This window comes from Acanthaster planci, linkage group LG02 (assembly GCF_054643075.1).
Source record: "Acanthaster planci isolate LZ-2023a linkage group LG02, COTS_SCS, whole genome shotgun sequence".
NCBI classification, from domain to species: domain Eukaryota; kingdom Metazoa; phylum Echinodermata; class Asteroidea; order Valvatida; family Acanthasteridae; genus Acanthaster; species Acanthaster planci.
In genome coordinates, this window is record NC_141778.1 from 10,193,809 (window position 1) to 10,213,332 (window position 19,524).

Sequence of the window (19,524 nt, forward strand, 5' to 3'; positions counted from 1 at the left end):
AGCCTGGACAATTGTGAAAGTTGTATTTTTAAAAATAGTTTATAGTGTAGATATTTATCATTGGCGTCTACGGGAATTTACTTATAGGGGTGCACCCTATAGTAGGTTCACACATGTTGTGAAGAGATAATTTGGTGGTGGTGAATTTTCAATACATTTCTAATCGACAGACGTATTTTTTATGTGTATTTAGATCAAATTAATCTGTTATTGCGTAAATGAAAGCAAAATCCGTCTGGAGGAGATGTTGTCGCCTAGAGCTCGTGGTGTAGTCAACTGGCTTCCCTGGACGATTCATGGAATATTCAAGTTCTGTTCGTGGATTCGCCATGCACTGCGCGGGAAAATAGAATGCTCCGTGGATCCGCCTCAAGAGGCAAATTTTTATACGTGTAGATACTGCACCATCGTTACTTCAGTCGAAGCCGTAAATGTTCCTTTGAAGGTAGGGTTCTGTGGAACTTTTGAATGTTCGTCAGCTTTTGCGAACCCAGTTTCACTATGGTTTCACTTTGCACTGCGAGTTTTAAATTTCTGACAGTCGTCCACTCCATGGCAAATAAACTTGTCCATAGAAGAGAAGATCATCTGATGTGATCACATGACAAGAACTGAATCGACAGATCTGATTGTTATCTTAGCTGATAAATGCATACATGTATGTGCAACACAAGTGAACCGCATGTACACAGTAGGCGTACACTTTTGCAGCGAAATGACTGTTTGGTTGAGTTTGCTGGTGCCTTTTGCTCTGGTGGGGATACTAGTTGTTCCTTCGCTCTGCCAGGATGCTTATCCTGTGAGTAATCTTACCGGTACACATGACATGGTACATGAGTTCACGTTGTTAACTGGTTAAATCATCATCAAATCAAACCATGTCATGCTTGTCGTTATATACATTACATGTATTGCTAGTCGTGCCATGCCAGTCCCAGGCCTAGCCCGCTAGTGTGGCACCGTGATCACTCCCGATTTATCCTTAGGATAAATCGGGAGTGATCCGTGCCACACTAGTTGGGCTATCCAAGGCCTTGCGCATGTTGTGTATAAATTCTGAATAAAAGTGTACGTGCAGCTTAGCATGCATGCAAAATGCTGACTGCATGCTGAATGGCTGATGAGCTAATACACTACTAGCTAGCAGAATCATGCGATATTGTGGAACATTAAGGCCCCTTTATACTTACTTTATACTTCATACTTGCTGGACAAAGATTTCATGATAATGACGTGACATATTTTCACAACCATTTGTTGGTGTTGCTTTTACAAGTATGAACTGGCCTTTACACTTTCCAGTATTCATGCATGTAGTTTAGTTTATAACCATAATTCATTGCATAGAGCAAGGAAGCTCATTTTCAGTGTCATCATGCATGGTTTGTGGCATGTGTGTACATGTAGTATATACATGTAGCATCAGTATGCATTGTAGCATGCTCCAATTTAACCCATCATCATGCCCATAGTGCTGCATCATCTATAGTGCCTTGTACATGTACATATAGGGGTAATTATAATCCGTAAAGGAGCAAACATTGCCCCTTTTCCCTACCATTGTGCAAAATATCACCCACACAGTATGTGCGATAAGGCTTATGAACATGTACATACATGTATATGCAGCTCAACTGAGCTGATGACTTTGGAAAACTAAATGCCAGAAGAATTGCTGTTAGAACACCGAAGGTCAAAGGTTAATTTGTTGAACATCAGTAAAATGTACAATGTCTTCATGCTTTGAGCATTTTTTGTATGCTTACATGTACAACGTGAAGTACGTACACAGCACTAGTGCGATTTTAAAGCAATCAGCACAGAATCGGCAACATGGCCAGTGTTAAGTTTCCCAGTGATATTTTGGGGAGGATGATTAAATGGACTGGATTGTGGGAAAACCAGAAATTTGTGAATATCCTCTATGGTGCATTGAGCTACATGTATCAAAAGGACCACGAGTGGTGAATGTTGCATACATGTACATGTTTATATGGTAGGCCTACATATAGTACAGTGCCAATCGGACACAGGCACGGAATACTGAGAACGTGCTTAGCCTGGCAGCAGACTTACTTACACCATGAGCACATCATGTACATGTAAGCTGTATGGCACAGGAAATTGTTCCTTGAAACTTCCACAGTATTTTTGAGATTGAAAGTTCAAGTTCATGTACATATGCTTGTACATACCGTATGTACCTAGCGTCAGCTAGAGGAAAAACAGAGTTATGTTTTGTTTGAACCTGAAAAGTGAAAGACTTGTTTAATTAATACAAGGTAGCTGATACAGTCAAACTTCATCAACAAGAGATTTTACAGATCAGTGTTAATTGTTGTACTCTTATACTCATACTCGAGTAGTTTTTTCTGTACTTTTCTATACTCATATTCATGGAAATGTACTCATACTCGGATGTACTCTCAAGAAAAATTTCCTCATACTCGTACTATACCAAAATATTCGTACGAATATTCTTGGAAAAGTACTCATACTGGGGCAATGAGACAATTTGGCCTTATAAATAGAGGCATGTTATGTGTAAGCACTCAGTTGATTTAACTCCATAGATAAATGTAATATAAAGAGCTACAGCAGTGCATTCATGGTATAAACAATGAGTTAATGGTAATGTAAACAGATAATCCTGTGTACACTGGGTAGTTAAAACCAAACTTTCCAACACCCATGCTCTGCCCACTGACGCATACATTCTGCATCTATGCCCATGTTGTTCATTCTACTTGCTTGTGTGGTGCAGTCACAGTCACTCTCGTCTGCTTGTACATCATGTTGATGTGGTACATGTACGTGTACACGTAGTACTTAAATACTTTTGCTGAACTTGTACTCATAAAATTCACTCGTACTTGTACAGTACATGTACATGTATGACCCATACTCTCAAAAATTTTCTCTTCCTTTAACCCTAACACTCCTCAGTCCTCCAACAGGTGAAGGATTGAGGAGTGTTAAGGTTAATCTTATCAAGGTATTCATACTCCTACTCATGGGAGAGCACTCATACTCATGCAAAAGTATTTAACTACAACCTTGTGCTGGTGTGTCATAACAGAAACTCTGTATTATCAGGAAGGAAAATGAAGAAAAAGGACTGGGACGCAAACATTTCCTTGTTGGCAGAATATTGTGTCACTGGTGCTCGAGAGTGTGTAAGGGGTGAGGAGATGGCGTGGCTTACAGTGCTTGTAATTTTGAATAGCATGCAAAACTACCTGCCCTATTTTGGTTTTGCCTGTCCTCAGGACAGGTGTATAGCTGAATAATTTTACTGCATTACACCGGTATTTTACACACAGATTTCAAAAGGCTTCTCCGTAGAAATGAACAAATTCTGTGCAGCTGTAAAAGTTTCCATTATCAATATTAAGAATAGCAGATTGTTTGCATGTGCAGTGCCTCTGTCACAATCTGGTTCCCAATCTACACATGCCCACTGAAAGCAGTGTGTGTTCAAGAAAACCAATGGTCATAATCTGTGGAACTTTTAATGCACGTACCGGCCAGTAAGAGGTCTTTTGGACTTTGGGATTACCTGTGCCTTGTTATCAACAGAACCTTGTATTAGCAATGTAAAACTGTAAATAACAGAATTGGCACCTCAAATTAAAATTTCCTTGAAGTAAAATGTAGTAATGTTGCTCCCTTGCTCATGTGTACATGAGATTTGATTGTAATGCACATTAACTTTTCTTGGATTGTATGTGATATTTACATGTACATGTACCTCACACTCGCAGAATATAGAGGGTTAGTATTTACACCTGATGAAGTGTGCATAGTTGGTTTTTTATGAATGCATGTTATGAAGGTTATATTTTACAACATATTGTTTTGTGTTTTTGTCGTTCTATTTTTCCGACAGTACACAGACAGAGTGTGCAGGACAGATGTGCAGTACCCTCCTGAGGATCCCAAGGCTAAAGTGCCGTCCTTTGTCTTGAATCTTGACCTTAGCCCAGAGGAGCGCTGGCGGCCACTTGTGAAGAATAAGAGTGCTGAGGTAAAGAGCAATGGAGGCAGTAATTACCTGATCCGAACAAACGAGAAAACAGATAATGATGAAAAGGAAAGGTATTTAAGGTTAGGGAAGGTCTTCATTTCAAGGAAGTGCAGCCCACCAGCACCAAAGAAAGTGCACCGCTGCTGCGTGACCCTTCCCTTAACTTGATGAAGAATGAGTTACAAATGTGCAAGTCCGTTTGGGAGGAAAGGCCTCAATTATGCCAAACTTGAGTCAGAATTGACTATAAAATGCCAAAGACAGTCACATATTAAAACAAAAAGCTAAATGTTGTCTTGTGCCCCCCTCAAAGTAATTATATTCTGAAGATGTATTTTATATTGGGTTTAGTTTTCATATGTTGTGTCAACAGAATACTTCAAACAAAACCGTTCTTATTAATTGTGGATTTTTGCCCTGTCTGACGTGTATTATGACACTGTATACTCAATGTATGCCAAAGGCTTGTGAAAAAGAACCACAAGCATACTCAGGTGGGACTCAAACCCACGACCTCCTGCTTTTTCTAGTACAGACATCTTAACCACTCGACCACCGAGCTTGCCAGTGTCGGCTGGCTGGTTCGAATCAGATCACTCATCCTTGGGGAAAAACATCTTTGCCTCTGGCATACATTTACAAAATCCCTTCAAATGATCCTGATGTATTTAACAGAACCAACAGGACCTCACTTATGGGTACAAGTATGTATAAAGTGAAGTGGTGAAGAATACATGTATGTGATGCAATTTATCGCAGAGTTTTCTCTCAATATCTATCTATCATTGGAGACTTTGAGATTCTTGGTGGCAGCAAACATACTGTACCAGTTATTTTACCAGTTCTGAGCATGCGTGTGTTTTGTGTGTACATGTATATGTACATGTAGTTCTTAGTATGCACAGTACTGAGAAACTTGTACATGACTGCTGCCACCAGCTTCTCCCAGTCTCCCAATGAAATGGAGAGATCACTGAGGAAGGTTTGACTAAATCTCTTTTGTAATTTCAGGTGAAGGCTCTGTTAAATGATCTTATTGATCTGTTGGGAGCTTTCTTCAATGAAACCAAAGTAACTGAACTTCTGGATGACATAATGGTAAGATATCACATAGTCTTGCTACCTGGTTTGATAGACATGATGGATAAAATGGGGACAAATGAAAGTACACAAATGTAATATTTTCTTGTCTATCATTGTTGACTGATGTACCAAATTTAAAATAGCAACCGTGACTGTAAAACAAATGCAAAGATACATGTAACTTCACTGCCAACCACTGAATAAAGACACCTGTTTTTCATGAGAGTGTATTCTGGGCCGCAAGGGCTAGCCTTTTAACATTAAGAGATACAGAATTTTGGAATGGCCTCCCTTGCTTAAATTATTTAGTGGCATGTACAGTAAACATCATGTACGGCATGTGTATATATATAGTGTGCATTTCATGGTTGGCCTGCACAGGAAGCCTGCACTGCACATGTAGCTCACATCGTTTTGTAATACACACAGCATGGTGATCATGCATTGGTATTTGCTCTGGTCGTCAGAGTCATAAAGTTGTCAGTGCCATGGAATTCATTCATAAATAAAAAAAGATAAACAGAAACATATTTAGTCAAGAGGAGGTCTGCATAGTGAGCCAGTTGTGACATGAAGTGCTGATGGAGGCGGCCGAGCTAAAGAGGGATTCAGAATCAACCAAATGTGAACAAAATACATGTACTTCACTGCTGTGTTTGTGCACCCAATACATGTGTGTTTGTAAGCACTGGTGGTTTGCCTGTATGCGATGCTCATTGCGGTGCATTGACTACCCATAGACTTCAACATGAACAATTTTGTGAACCAATTAACCCGTCTCCTTGGCTGATGCCCCATCGTGTTTATGTCTAACAGCATATTATTCATGTGGTTGCGCTGTGTAGTGAATTCTGCATATTGTGGATTGAAATTGTTCTGATTTTATATCTCAGGCTCCCTTGGCCTTCACTCTTCCTCAGCCGTATCAAGATGAGATTTTAGGAATTGCTGAGTCGACTGGCATACCTCTAGGTAATAGATAACTTACCTCAAATTTCATTTTAAGCCTGCCTTTCGAGAATTGTATAAAGTTCACAATATTTCTCAGTGCTAATAGTTTGGTATCCATGCTGAAATGTAAAGTAGAGGGAGTTCGGTCGCAGTGATTGTTGACTTAACTTCAAAGTGAGTGTTAAAAGGCATACCTTGACGTACATGTACATGTATGTTTATAATTACATCTACACTCGTGTTTGACTTGTCCAACAATACCATTTTCAGATGTCACCGTATGTTACGTAACTATTGCTAGTGTGCACACAAGGGCATACAATATATTTTTTGTCGCTTGTTTTGTATAGGCATTGATATTTTTAGACCCTTAACATTTTTTATCCCAGTTTATCAGCTAGTCCAAAAGATCAGATCAGCACTGTTTTCCTGTTCTCGGCAGTAGCCGTTAAACCGCATTAAGTTCTATTATTAGGCTGATGGGCACCTTGTTTGTTTGTTATTTTGTTTCCTCTTGTAATTCCAGGTCAGATTGTTCTGTACAATATTTTTTATGAAGTGAATCCATTCTGCACATCAATTGTGGCTGAAAATTCCAATGGTAAGGAAAATATTTCACATTGTGTAAATGTCTTTTTTTGTTTAAACCTTTTTCTTCCAAACAAATTGAGAAAACTAAAGAGACAAGATGCAAGAATTAGTGAGTTTTTGATGCAAGAGTGTATTTGATGTGAATAAGTTGGATGAATAATCTGCCTTAATAATTTTTATTTTCTCATTGGAGAAGTTAGAAGTAATAGAATGTTACATGTATGTGGATGATTCTCTTCAAAGGAACCCTGTACCATGCAAGAAACATGGACTTTGGGATCTTTCTTGGGTGAGTGTGTTACATAATATTGCTAGCAAGAGCCTGAAGGTTATATGTATATACAAACTAAATGCACATCTGACATGTCTGAGGTCTTTGAAAGACAGAAATAAAACATGACGACAAAATTAAAAAAATTGTACGATAGATCGTGCTTTGCGAATGATCTGACCATCAACTGAAAATAACGCAGTACCCTTCAAAACCCTTCACATTAAGATTGCTCAGTGAAATAAGATTTTACCCTGCGATGATGCTCTTGAGCTGTGAATATCTGCAGTCTCCACTTTACAACTAACTCAAAGTCATTTTGATCTTATCCCTTAAGTGGGAGTTTGAGCATTGAATTGACTACTATGATAAGCCATATGAAATACTGTCATTAAGACACAACTGATATTCATAAATGGAACCCTTCTGTGGTAAATAAATGGGATATGGACAGCTACTCAATCAGAACTGGGCCTAAAGTTTAGCACACTTTGCTACTAACGGTACATGACAATTCTGTGATTCATTCACTCACTGTTGGCATGCAGGTGGGATGTTAAGAGTAAACAGTGGGCAGTGACAGAGAGCCTGAAACCCCTGCTTGTGAATGTGGACTACCAACAAGGAGGGAAAACGGTTGCCAAGGCTGTTCACTTTGCTGGTTACATTGGAGTTATCACTGGAGTTAAACCAGTAAGGCCGAGACATGATCATAATAAACACCCATCAGTTTTACGCTTCATGTTGTTTTGTCAAATTGAGGAAAATTGTTGCATGTGCTTCTTTTCAGCCACTTTCTAACTATGACTCTCTCCTTTTCTAAAGTCATATTCCTACTGGACGTTCTCTGCTATGCCCTTGCATAAACTTACCACAACTCCCTATTAACATTCCTCTGCATAAAACATCACTGGACCTTATTTTTAAAATAGCAGAACATTAATTCCTAGTGCATAGTTGGCAAGTATGTCACAATGCCCTGTCACTGGCAAAGTATATCTTTGCCCAAAATGTTCAGCTCCCACCTACTCCAATGGTTAAGTCAATGTTGCAGGACTTACCGTTCATCCATTTCTTCCCCACCACCAAACAATTTTTCCTGCACAAAACCTGATCATGTTTCTCTCCACAAAATAACATGAATGAGTGCACTTAAAAGTGTTGTAGCATGGGGAAGAGAAACTATTCTTTCTATGAAATTAATTTTCAGTGCATTTGCAAAGGTTTGACAGAGCAGTGATGTTCTCATTAAATTAATCAGGAGCCCTGTCTGAACCATCATGGCTCTGTGGAAAGTTTCTGTCTGAACCATCATGGCTCTGTGGAAAGTTTCTGTCTGAACCATCATGGCTCTGCGGAAAGTTTCTGTCTGAACCATCATGGCTCTGCGGAAAGTTTCTGTCTGAACCATCATGGCTCTGTGGAAAGTTTCTGTCTGAACCATCATGGCTCTGTGGAAAGTTTCTGTCTGAACCATCATGGCTCTGCGGAAAGTTTCTGTCTGAACCATCATGGCTTTGCGGAAAGTTTCTGTCTGAACCATCATGGCTTTGTGAAAAGTTTCTGTCTGAGCCATTATGGCTTTGTGGAAAGTTTCTGTCTGAACCATCATGGCTCTGTGAAAAGTTTCTGTGACGACATTTGGCCTGTTAATTTACTTTTGATTATGATGCATCAGGAAATAACAGGGATCCTGATTTGTCAATTCTTCTGCTTAGCTGTGCTATAGAGTTTGACACAGAAGAGGCTTACGTGGTAATGTTAAACCGTATTCCCTGTATGGGGCTTGGGGTAGTAACCTGTCCCCCCCCTACCGGGAATACCATTTAACATCAATATATATATATACATACCACATATGGTGGTGGAGCATGTTGTATGGGGCTTAAGCTTGGGAGTGTTGGAAGTACACAAGGACACTTTCTTTATCAGTCACAACTGCACTTATCTCCCACACAGAAATCATTGCAATGCTTGAGTGTGTTTCCACCCATATGGATTTCTGAACCTTAGGGTAGCATGCATGTGCTGGTCACTGTCGCACTGCTTATAGCATTCAGTACTTGAGTGTAATATCCAATGAGGAATGCATTTCACTCAAATTTATGAACAACATAAATTTGGACACCATTACAGGTATAAAGGACCAAGTGAATTATTATGATCTTTTAGTGTGTTACAAGGACACAAGGTTGAGGTTATTGACATATCTGATATAAAATATGATTCCTTTTAAAGGGTGTGTTGACCATGACAATGAATGCGCGCCACAGCCCTGACAGCGGATTCCTGGGGTTCCTGCAATGGATCATGGGTAGAAGGTCAGAACAGTGGACAGGATTCTTTATGAGAGACACACTGATGGAAGCCACTGAGTAAGTTGCAACTGAGGTTGGTTTGGATTTTTGGTATAGGTTGACTTGGCTTGGTTTGGGGTTGGGTTTAATAACCAGGTTTGGAGTGTTACTGGTTGGGGTTCGTGTTAGGGGGATGGAGTGTTACTGTTTGGGGTTCAGGTTTGGGGGATGGAGTGTTACTGTTTGGGGTTCGGGTTTGGGGGATGTAGTGTTACTGGTTGGGGTTCGTGTTTGGGGGATGGAGTGTTACTAGTTGGGGTTCGTGTTTGGGGGATGGAGTGTTACTGTTTGGGGTTCGTGTTTGGGGGATGGAGTGTTACTGGTTGGGGTTCGTGTTTGGGGGATGGAGTGTTACTGGTTGGGGTTTGTGTTTGGGGGATGGAGTGTTACTGGTTGGGGTTTGTGTTTGGGGCATGGAGTGCTACTGTTTGGGGGATGGAGTGTTACTGTTTGGGGTTCGTGTTTGGGGGATGGAGTGTTACTGGTTGGGGTTCGTGTTTGGGGGATGGAGTGTTACTGGTTGGGGTTCGTGTTTGGGGGATGGAGTGTTACTGGTTGGGGTTCGGGTTTGGGGGATGGAGTGTTACTGTCTGGGGTTCGGGTTTGGGGGATGGAGTGTTACTGTCTGGGGTTTGGGTTTGGGGGATGGAGTGTTACTGTTTGGGGTTCAGGTTTTGGGGATGGAGTGTTACTGTTTGGGGTTCGTGTTTGGGGGATGGAGTGTTACTGTTTGGGGTTCGTGTTTGGGGGACGGAGTGTTACTGGTTGGGGTTCGTGTTTGGGGGATGAAGTGTTACTGGTTGGGGTTCGTGTTTGGGGGACGGAGTGTTACTGTTTGGGGTTCGTGTTTGGGGGATGGAGTGTTACTGTTTGGGGTTCGTGTTTGGGGGATGGAGTGTTACTGTCTGGGGTTCGTGTTTGGGGGATGGAGTGTTACTGGTTGGGGTTCGGGTTTGGGGGATGGAGTGTTACTGTCTGGGGTTCGGGTTTGGGGGATGGAGTGTTACTGTCTGGGGTTTGGGTTTTGGGGATGGAGTGTTACTGTTTGGGGTTCAGGTTTTGGGGATGGATTGTTACTGTTTGGGGTTCGTGTTTGGGGGATGGAGTGTTACTGTTTGGGGTTCGGGTTTGGGGGATGGAGTGTTACTGGTTGGGGTTCGGGTTTGGGGGATGGAGTGTTACTGGTTGGGGTTCGTGTTTGGGGGACGGAGTGTTACTGTTTGGGGTTTGTGTTTTGGGGATGGAGTGTTACTGTTTGGGGTTCGTGTTTGGGGGATGGAGTGTTACTGGTTGGGGTTCGTGTTTGGGGGATGGAGTGTTACTGGTTGGGGTTCGTGTTTGGGGGACGGAGTGTTACTGTTTGGGGTTCGTGTTTGGGGGACGGAGTGTTACTGTTTGGGGTTCGTGTTTGGGGGATGGAGTGTTACTGGTTGGGGTTTGTGTTTGGGGCATGGAGTGTTACTGTTTGGGGTTCGTGTTTGGGGGATGGAGTGTTACTGGTTGGGGTTCGTGTTTGGGGGATGGAGTGTTACTGGTTGGGGTTCGTGTTTGGGGGACGGAGTGTTACTGTTTGGGGTTCGTGTTTGGGGCATGGAGTGTTACTGTTTGGGGTTCGTGTTTGGGGGATGGAGTGTTACTGTTTGGGGTTCGTGTTTGGGGGATGGAGTGTTACTGTTTGGGGTTCGTGTTTGGGGGATGGAGTGTTACTGTTTGGGGTTTGTGTTTGGGGGATGGAGTGTTACTGATTGGGGTTCGTGTTTAGGGGATGGAGTGTTACTGTTTGGGGTTCAGGTTTCGGGGATGGAGTGTTACTGTTTGGGGTTCGTGTTTGGGGGATGGAGTGTTACTGTTTGGGGTTCGTATTTGGGGGATGGAGTGTTACTGTTTGGGGTTCGGGTTTGGGGGATGGAGTGTTACTGTTTAGGGTTCGGGTTTGGGGGATGGATTGTATTAGGGTTCACGATTGGGGGATGGAGTTGGAATTGCTGCTGGGATTGGTGTTAGGGTTGGTTAGTTTAAAAGTTTGTTTTTCTTTTCTGGTGAGACTGTATGTGTGTAGGTGTTGAACACTTGTGCATATTTGTGCAAATACAGGTGCCGAACGCTGTGCATGTGCATGTATGTGCGCTGGCTTTCACTGCAATTTCGAAATAATCATTCTTAAAAATGAAATCAGAACCATCTGGACCAGTCACATCTACTCATCGGCCTTTTTAATTTTGTTCTTTTATTTAGGGCCAAATTTTCCAGTGTCCCCGCAGACGTATTTGTTAGAAATGCGAGCAAAACACCCTCCATTCTGTTTTTGATTAACCTTTTAAATGGGACTGAGAGACAGAACTAGTTCATGTTGTTTGTACCATGGTCAGATATGCAAAATAAGCACAGCATTTTTCACTTTCAGGCTGTGCACTACATATATATATGTAGACTTCTGGTACATGTATCTTCCAGGTCGATTCATGATTTGAAACCTACTGTACTGTAAAGTTTACCCTGTTCATGGCAAGGGCAAGGTGGCAAAAGCCTTGCTCTGTGTACATGTACGTGTACATTATCCATTTTGTGCCTTACCAAGCCCTTCATTATGCAGCAAACTGTCAGCACATCCTTTGTACTCTAATTTTAAGGGGTATTATGAGACCAAGCCTCATGTAATTAGTGTTGCTTAGTAATACCTGCTGTCATCCTTTTTTAAAAAAGAATCCAATTATGTTTAGAACACACTGGTCATACATGTAAGTGAATGTATTATTTGCTTTCCAACTGCAGTTATGCAACCACTAAAACCAGGGTGGTAAATGCCAAGCTTATGGCCCCAGCCTACATTATATTAGGAGGCACAAAGACAGGTGAAGGTTCTATTATCGTCATCGACAGAGAGAAGCCAGCTTACGTTGAAGAGTAAGTTCATTGTCATTACCCTTTGTATCATCTGCAACCAAGATATCCCCTTGATCTCAAGCATCAATGCAGATCTTGCAAATATGCAAATCTTGTGATTAATGCAGATGTTGCATAAATATAATGAACATGTCCGCTGATGCTGAACTAGAATTCTGTGATTCTCTCGATATTGAAATTAGCCCACTGTTGAGGAAGATACATTTAAGTACTGATTAAAAACATCTTTCCACCTTAGAATCTTCAGCGAAGTTCAGGTTGTGGAGGCCATCTGTGCTTTTACAAAAAGGGCTGACACTGTTTTGCTCCTCTACGTGTACATTGCCTAAAACTGCAAATGACACCTTGGAATTCTGCTCGGAAGCCCTAAACACTGATTTGTCACAAGATCATTCCACATCAGCAATGCCAGCATATACGATGCACAACAGTATCGAAACTAGACTGGGGCTGTAGCTCCTGCATCATCAAAAAGCCAGCATGTCTCTTCAACTAATATATACACTGTACATGCACATGCACGGAACACCATATGAGTAGTGCATGAGCAAGTTAACCAGCATATGATCATATGCTTGTTGACTTGCTCATGAGGTGAAACCAAATAGCAATGCCACTATCACACCAACTTCCCTCAACCACTCAGGAGCTTATGTACACACACCCTTCCCTGAAAAAGCTGCCAATTATAATGTCAGATGCCATGCTTTGAGCCTGCAACATGTGCCTTGCTGTTTGGTATGCTGAATTAATGCTTTGATAGTTAAACATCATTCCCGTAATCAGGAGGCAAGCCAAATACAAGAGAAGAGCATGCTTTAAGAGCCCACCCGGGGCAGTGGATGGGGCTTACTGGATTGGTCTACACGTATTTTGATGCAATCGGAAGATCATGACCCTTAAAGGTGTAATTCTGGAATGTTAAAAATTCCAAACTCTAGATCCGAAACCCAACCCCAAATCCAAAACCTACACCTGACAACAAGCAAATTTCGTTTTGACTTTGGGATCAGCTTGGATCACAATTTTAATTAATGGTGACTTTCTTGTGGGTAGGTTGGATCCAAAGAATGGCAAATGGTTTCTCGTTCAAACCAACTATGACCCAACGGATAAGCCACCTTTCTATGATGACAGACGCACATCAGCCCTAAAGTGCATGACCAACACTACTCAAAAGGTATGTGCGAACACTTGAAAGTGCATCAGGCGGTTGTTCCAAGTCTGACTCCAGTCAGTTTGTATACTGATTAAAAGTATAAAAAGCGAGGCACATCCTATACAGGTATCTTTTTGACTGTGCTCAATCATTTTTGCCTACCAGTAGATCATGGCTGGCCATCAGGTTACATTACAGGCCAGTGAATAATTCGCATAGGTATTTCAAAGAATTATGTAAATATAAGAACCCCCAAAATGAAACTTCTGCTAAATGTTAAAGGAAAGTACCAGCCTCCTTAAAAAGTCTCGTGGAAATGTACATTTTGAGGTAAAACCAGCCACCAAATAAGAGTGATAGTTCTGCAAAGTCATTCACTGTGGAGGGGTCCGTTCTGAAGCATTTTTTAGAACAAAATTACAGGCATTTTTTTTCCCCTTTTGCCACCTACTGCCCTTTATGCTGTCTCATGACCATGTCATATATGTTGATGCCTGAGGTGTTGTGCATGCATCCCATATAAATCATAAATGATACTTTCATCTCTTTTTTCTTGCAGGCAGTTGGCTTGGGGCCCATATACAATGTTCTGTCAACCAAGCCCAATCTCAACCTGGTATGCCAACTCCTGATTTTTTCTGATAACTGTCACTGATACTCATGCAGACATTGGCATCACCAGGAATTTTGTTTGTGGGGGGGGGCTTTTTTCAACTAGGAACTGAAAGTTAACATTAAGAGGGGATCAAGTTTGAGATTTTCCAGTTGGTGATTTCCAGCCCCTTTCGTCTTCTTTTTTCGATTCGTTCACATTTCCCCTTCTTTCACTTTCCCCCTTCTTGTTACCCTTGTGGCTATTTTTTTTTCTGAGGGTCTGCCCCTTTTGGCCTCCCCACAATGTCATTACATTATTTTAACATGTTGCCATATGCAGCATTTCCAGTGACCACACTGAAGACAAAACCCTTCTGTTCTCCCCATCAATCATGCTTTGAAACCTCTTTCCACTCTTTCATTTGGTAAAAAGTTGGACAACTGCATGTTGCATTGCACCTCACCTGTCCAGTGGCCCTTAAGTCTAACTGTGACACATTTCATTGCCTGACACCTTTCAAAGCTCATCAGCTGTGTTAACGTATGAAAATCTATCAAGAAATTGATATACGAGATGTTAGTCGAATATTCTTGAGTTTTCTTAGTACTGTGAATAATGTGTCTCTGTTGGAAATCCTATTTGCAGATTTGCATGACTTGTCAGTTTTGCACATGGACAGCACTACAATAGATTTTAGCAATGACAGAAATTAGTATGCATCGGTAAACGTTCTGTTAATGGGAAAGTGGTGAATGTGGCAGTGCCATCTTTGACTCTAGGTAGTACATAGGCCTACATATCCACACTTTTTTGGCAAGAACTCTTATCTCATTTGTCTTTTTGTACCCGTTTTCTCCCTTCATTTACCTTTTGTGGAGAATCCTTGTCACTTGGATTGTTATGGATCGTTCTGGCTTGTTAAGCTGTCAGAGCTTTGAGCCAGAGTGGCTCAGTATGGTGCACCTCGCTGGTTTGGGAAGGGCCTGAAGTTGGATTTCTTTTATCAGAATTGTTTTAGGTGTCAAGTGATGTGGCCCATTTACAATAAAACTGGCACAGGGTTGTTGCCTCCAATTGTCGATATTTGAGTCATTTTAGTTGAAAGTACGTGTACTTATCACAAAGTAACCTTCTGTCCCTTGTCCATTAACTGTGAGATTAAACAACATTTGTTATTCATTCTTCACCAGTTAACAACCTACTCTGCCTTGATGCAAGTCAACATGGGCTACTTGGAGACCTTCCTTCGTGAATGCCCCCAGCCATGCTATCCATGGTAAACAGGATTTTATCTTAAGGAGACTTTGAATTAACTGTATGATATGGTTTTCTTTTCATTCAGAATGAAATTGTTTTTTGGGGGGCCAGGCGGGATTTGGTTTATTACTTAACAAGTGATTGCAGCAGTTGAGACAAATGATGCTTGAATGAACAATTGTTCATTGTTAATTTTTTTAGTTTTCTAAATTTTGGCGTATTCTCAGGACAGTTGTTTTGTTGTATACATGCATCAACTGATTGGTTTAACCGTCTGTTCTGCAATATGACTCAAGCTTTCTAGATTATAAAACTGATCCAGGATATATATTTATGGCAATATGTGAATGCTCCATTTATAGATAATTTGTTTGGATGTAAATGTGTGTAATAGTTTTGTATTTTGGAATAATTCACTTGATTCACTTCATTTATTTGAATACAAACAACCTTTTATACAAATCCAAAAAGCAGCTGGAGTTAAATTTGAGGCTGTAATTTTCTGTTACGATTGTAAAGACAGTGCTATAAAAACAGTACTTAATTAGATACAAGAAAATGAAGCCAATTTTGCAGCTGACAGAAGCTGGGATGGAGATGAATTATCGTCGGTTCCATGTCGAAACATTTTCAGGCTTAGATGCGTGCAGACTGGCCGTCTTAATTTGCGTTAATTTCTTAATTTGATGATTTGGAAATACAGTTTTGCATGCAAATTTCGATATTAATTATGTACTTGGAGGTAGGCCTATTTTGACTTCATTTGGAGAGATTGATTCATGATTTTTTGGCTCTAAAACGGATCTCAATTGTCGTTTGACTTTAGTGCTATTATAAATTGCAAAATAAATATTTTCATCAGGATGAGTTTGAATTTCATATTTTGATAGAGCTATAATATCACCATGCAATATTGTACGAAAATATGAGAGATTTTATATATAGGCCCTATTAATCAATGACTCGTGGACCCCCGAGATTGGTAATAAAAGAATTAATAGTTGAACAAATGCAGATGGATGGTGACGATAGCTTTGTATAGAACAGTCATTGTTAGATCACCTTTTGAAAGACTTCAAAAGATGTATTTATAATCAAGCAAAATTATCTAACGGTCTCATCACAGGGTGAACCACCTCAAAAAGGCAACTCAAAGGTAATGGTTATTTCCTCCTTGAATAATTGTCAGAATTTGTTTCTGATATTCAAATCAAATAAAGCTTACGTCGTTATCCTTCAAAACTGAAGACTTCATTTAAATTTGATGAATGCTTTAAGTAGCATAACTCACTTTTGGTTTTGTCCAATTGTTTACTTTGCACGTGCATGCCATCGTTGAGTAATGTATTATTATACAACTGTTTCGTTCCACACTTCTTTAAAATTAATCTTTAAAATTAGCTGTATTAACCTTGAAACTGATGCTAATTTCAGAGGGCGGTGGTTGTTAATGGTGAAGTTTCAAGTTACTGAGTTTGTTCCAGAGACACCAACTTCAGCTGAACCCGTACAGTTTACCTCGAGTCAGTTTTATCTTATGTACTTCTATCATAGTCTATTAACTACTTTGAATTATTGCGGGATCTTCTGTTTGTCGATGGAAACTTGTTTCAATATGACAGACCCTTTTTCAGTTCGGTCACCTCATTTTACGGGCCTTTCCAATGACCAGATGCGATAAAGGATATTTAAGGTTTGCAGCACCCGAAGTTTTGGGTTTCCGAGGCCCGCAATCCACTCTTGTAGTTTGCTCAAATTGGAAAGGAAGTCTTTTACAAAACCTGATATGCCAAACGGCTCAAATGTAGCAAATTGGAAGCCTAGTCTGAGTATCACCTGATGACCTAGCTTGTCTGATTTGACACCCTTTGGCAAGAAGTTGAAAGCCCCAACCTCAGACTTTTCAATCTGGTTTTATCAAAATCCCAGTAAATTTATTTTCAGTCAGAATGGAAACGAACTTTAATTTTTTCTAAAGTGAAGCTACTGGAATTTTAAAAAAAATATTATTTAGTGTTCTCTTTCAACGTGAGCATGGCCAGTTCTGCCAAATTGACAACCCCCCCCCACAATTTTCCGACAAGACGGAACACAAAATTGGTTCTGCTGAAAGAAGGGGTTCACTACAAGTCACGAGGAAATTGTCCCATCGTGGAAACTGTGACGTGTCGGACATCTATCCGTAGAAGGAAACCATAAAAAGGCGAGAAAATTGCGTAGCTTATTATATTAATATTGTAAATTGTTTAATTTTTAAACCAGACTCGCCATAGCATGAACCGTTAATTTGGCCAAAATGTAGGAACGATTCGAGTACATAAAGCATGCTAAGTTGACACTTTGCTAACAGAACACCTTGTTTTTGATTTCCTGCAAGAATGTGGGATTAAATCAAAATAATCAACAACTCTGCATTCTGCAGTAGACCTCAGAAAGCATAGGAGACCTGGTCCACATAATCAAAACGAAAGGAAATTCTGGAGGTTAAATTGCTCCGACGTGATATAAAGATGGTAATATTTAATGAAACAATGTCATCTCGGCTCAAATGTATTATGTCACACTATGAATTCAAGAAAATAGTACTGACCACTGACCAAATTCCACATCAAACCTTATCATGTATTCAAGAGCTTTATTTCATTGCGAAACCTATCCCCCGAAGACCTCTTTGCAAAATATAACTACTGCAAAAAGATCATTTGAAACTACTGACTAAATTTTATCAATTTTGCTTTTGTGAAAAAATTGTAGGCCTACACACAATATCAACTAACACGCTATGCCGTGTTCCTTTTTTAAGGCCACACAAGGAAAACAAATTGTGCAAACAAATTAGGCTTTTATCTTTTTCTTTGTTTTTTTTCCCTTTTTCTGAGGGGCATGCCCAAATCTGCCTCATGCGCAATTCGTATTGTGGTGTTGTAATGGACATATACAAATCGGCAGTTGGCCCTGATGACTGCTGAGTATGCGCCGTAGTAGAAACCATTTCAGCATCTGTTGACTTGCCGGGGTGCATCATGGGAACATGCGTCTCATGCACGGAGCTAGGGCCGGGCGAACCTCCACATGACGAGCATAAAACAGGATGATGACGACCACACCCTGCAAAGGAAGAAAACGACTACAACAAAGCAAACTGTAATATTTTAAAAGAAAAACAAAAAGAAAAGCAACAGATAAATTATTACACTAACATGGGTTTTTATATTCTGGGATGATATTGTAGCGTGTCCTACGGGTTAGGATCCGCCGATAGTATAGACACACACACATCCACAGATCGCTGTTCTGGTCGAGAAATCTCTGTTTTATTACTGTAGCGTCAACAACAATGTGTTTTTCAGACAAGCTCTAAACATGGCGCCCCTCGGCAGGGACTGCGCATGCGCGAGGCGGGAAAACCGCGGGCCGTTCGCATACCAGCGGGGGCAGCCAGCCAACTTCATATGGGTCCGAGCTGGCGCCCCCACCGGCCGGACCCGCCGGCGCTACACCGCCCTCTCCGAGGACTCTTTTTCGTCCCCGAACGAGGCGGCGCAACCCGGCGGGCCAGCCCGAGGCCATCCCGGTCGCCCTTGCGCAGCTTACAAGGCAGTGGAATAGCAAGCAACAAGTACAAGTATTGTGGGTTCCGAGGGTCTTCTCCGCTACCATGGGGGGGGGGGGTCCAGGGGTCCAGTGTGGAGGAGACTCCGGTCGCCGTGGTGCCCCCCGGCATTTCGTCGTTGCCCCGAGGGAACGGACTCCGCTGGGCGGTGGAGGGGGCTCCCGCTGGACCTCCGACCGCCATTGGTTGTGGTGAAGCTCACAGAGGGGTGGGTCCAAACTGGTGTCTGTGTCTCTGGTGGCCCGCTCCTCCTGCAGAGTGGCTCGTACCCCCAGTCGCAGGCGGATCCCCCCCGCATACGTCACCCAGGAGCCAGGGGGCAGACTCCGGTGGTCCCCGCTCCAAACTGGGGCTTGGGGTTCTTCCTCAGTCTGTCAGTGCAGAGGGGCAGTCCCGGCCGCAGCGGCCGCCGCGGGGGCCCAAGGGCCCGGGGCCGCACTGGAAGGTCCGTTCTCGTCGTTCCGGCCGGCCCCGCGACCCCCGCCTTTGGCGCCGAGAAGGCATCGGCGGTGAGGGCTCACCCGCGGCAGCTGACCGGGGGTGGGTCCGGGCAGCTCCCTCCGGAGGACCGGCAGGGGGGAGTGACTGCTCCATGGGGAACTCGTCACCCCCCAACTCTCCGCCACTGGCGAAGACCTCCGGGACGTCAGGATCCTCCGCCCGGATCTGGCCGACGAGGACGTGGTCGCAGTGTCGGTGGTGCCGATCCCGCATGT

At 42.0% G+C, this 19,524-nt stretch overlaps 1 protein-coding gene and 1 long non-coding RNA gene across 3 annotated transcripts; one reads left to right on the forward strand and one right to left on the reverse strand.

Annotated features, from left to right (window-relative positions):
* The first annotated feature begins 611 nt into the window (after nucleotides 1–611).
* LOC110987656 (acid ceramidase-like) lies at nucleotides 612–16,460 on the forward strand. The gene is made up of 12 exons (XM_022250574.2): nucleotides 612–799; nucleotides 3,890–4,027; nucleotides 5,039–5,125; nucleotides 6,004–6,082; nucleotides 6,588–6,662; nucleotides 6,896–6,941; nucleotides 7,472–7,616; nucleotides 9,162–9,298; nucleotides 12,053–12,184; nucleotides 13,241–13,364; nucleotides 13,903–13,959; nucleotides 15,129–16,460. The coding sequence occupies exons 1-12, from the start codon at nucleotides 683–685 to the stop codon at nucleotides 15,216–15,218; spliced, it is 1,227 nt and encodes a 408-aa protein (XP_022106266.2). The 5' UTR covers nucleotides 612–682; the 3' UTR covers nucleotides 15,219–16,460.
* Nucleotides 16,461–17,095: 635 nt separating this feature from the next.
* On the reverse strand, nucleotides 17,096–18,627 carry LOC147799863 (uncharacterized). 2 transcript variants are annotated; one of them, XR_015424216.1, is made up of 2 exons: nucleotides 18,396–18,627; nucleotides 17,096–18,303 (listed from the first exon to the last, which is right to left on the reverse strand). It is a non-coding gene; the product is annotated as an uncharacterized LOC147799863 (long non-coding RNA). The 2 variants fall into 2 exon arrangements; XR_015424217.1 differs by having other exon boundaries at nucleotides 17,096–18,322.
* Between the last annotated feature and the right edge of the window lie 897 nt (nucleotides 18,628–19,524).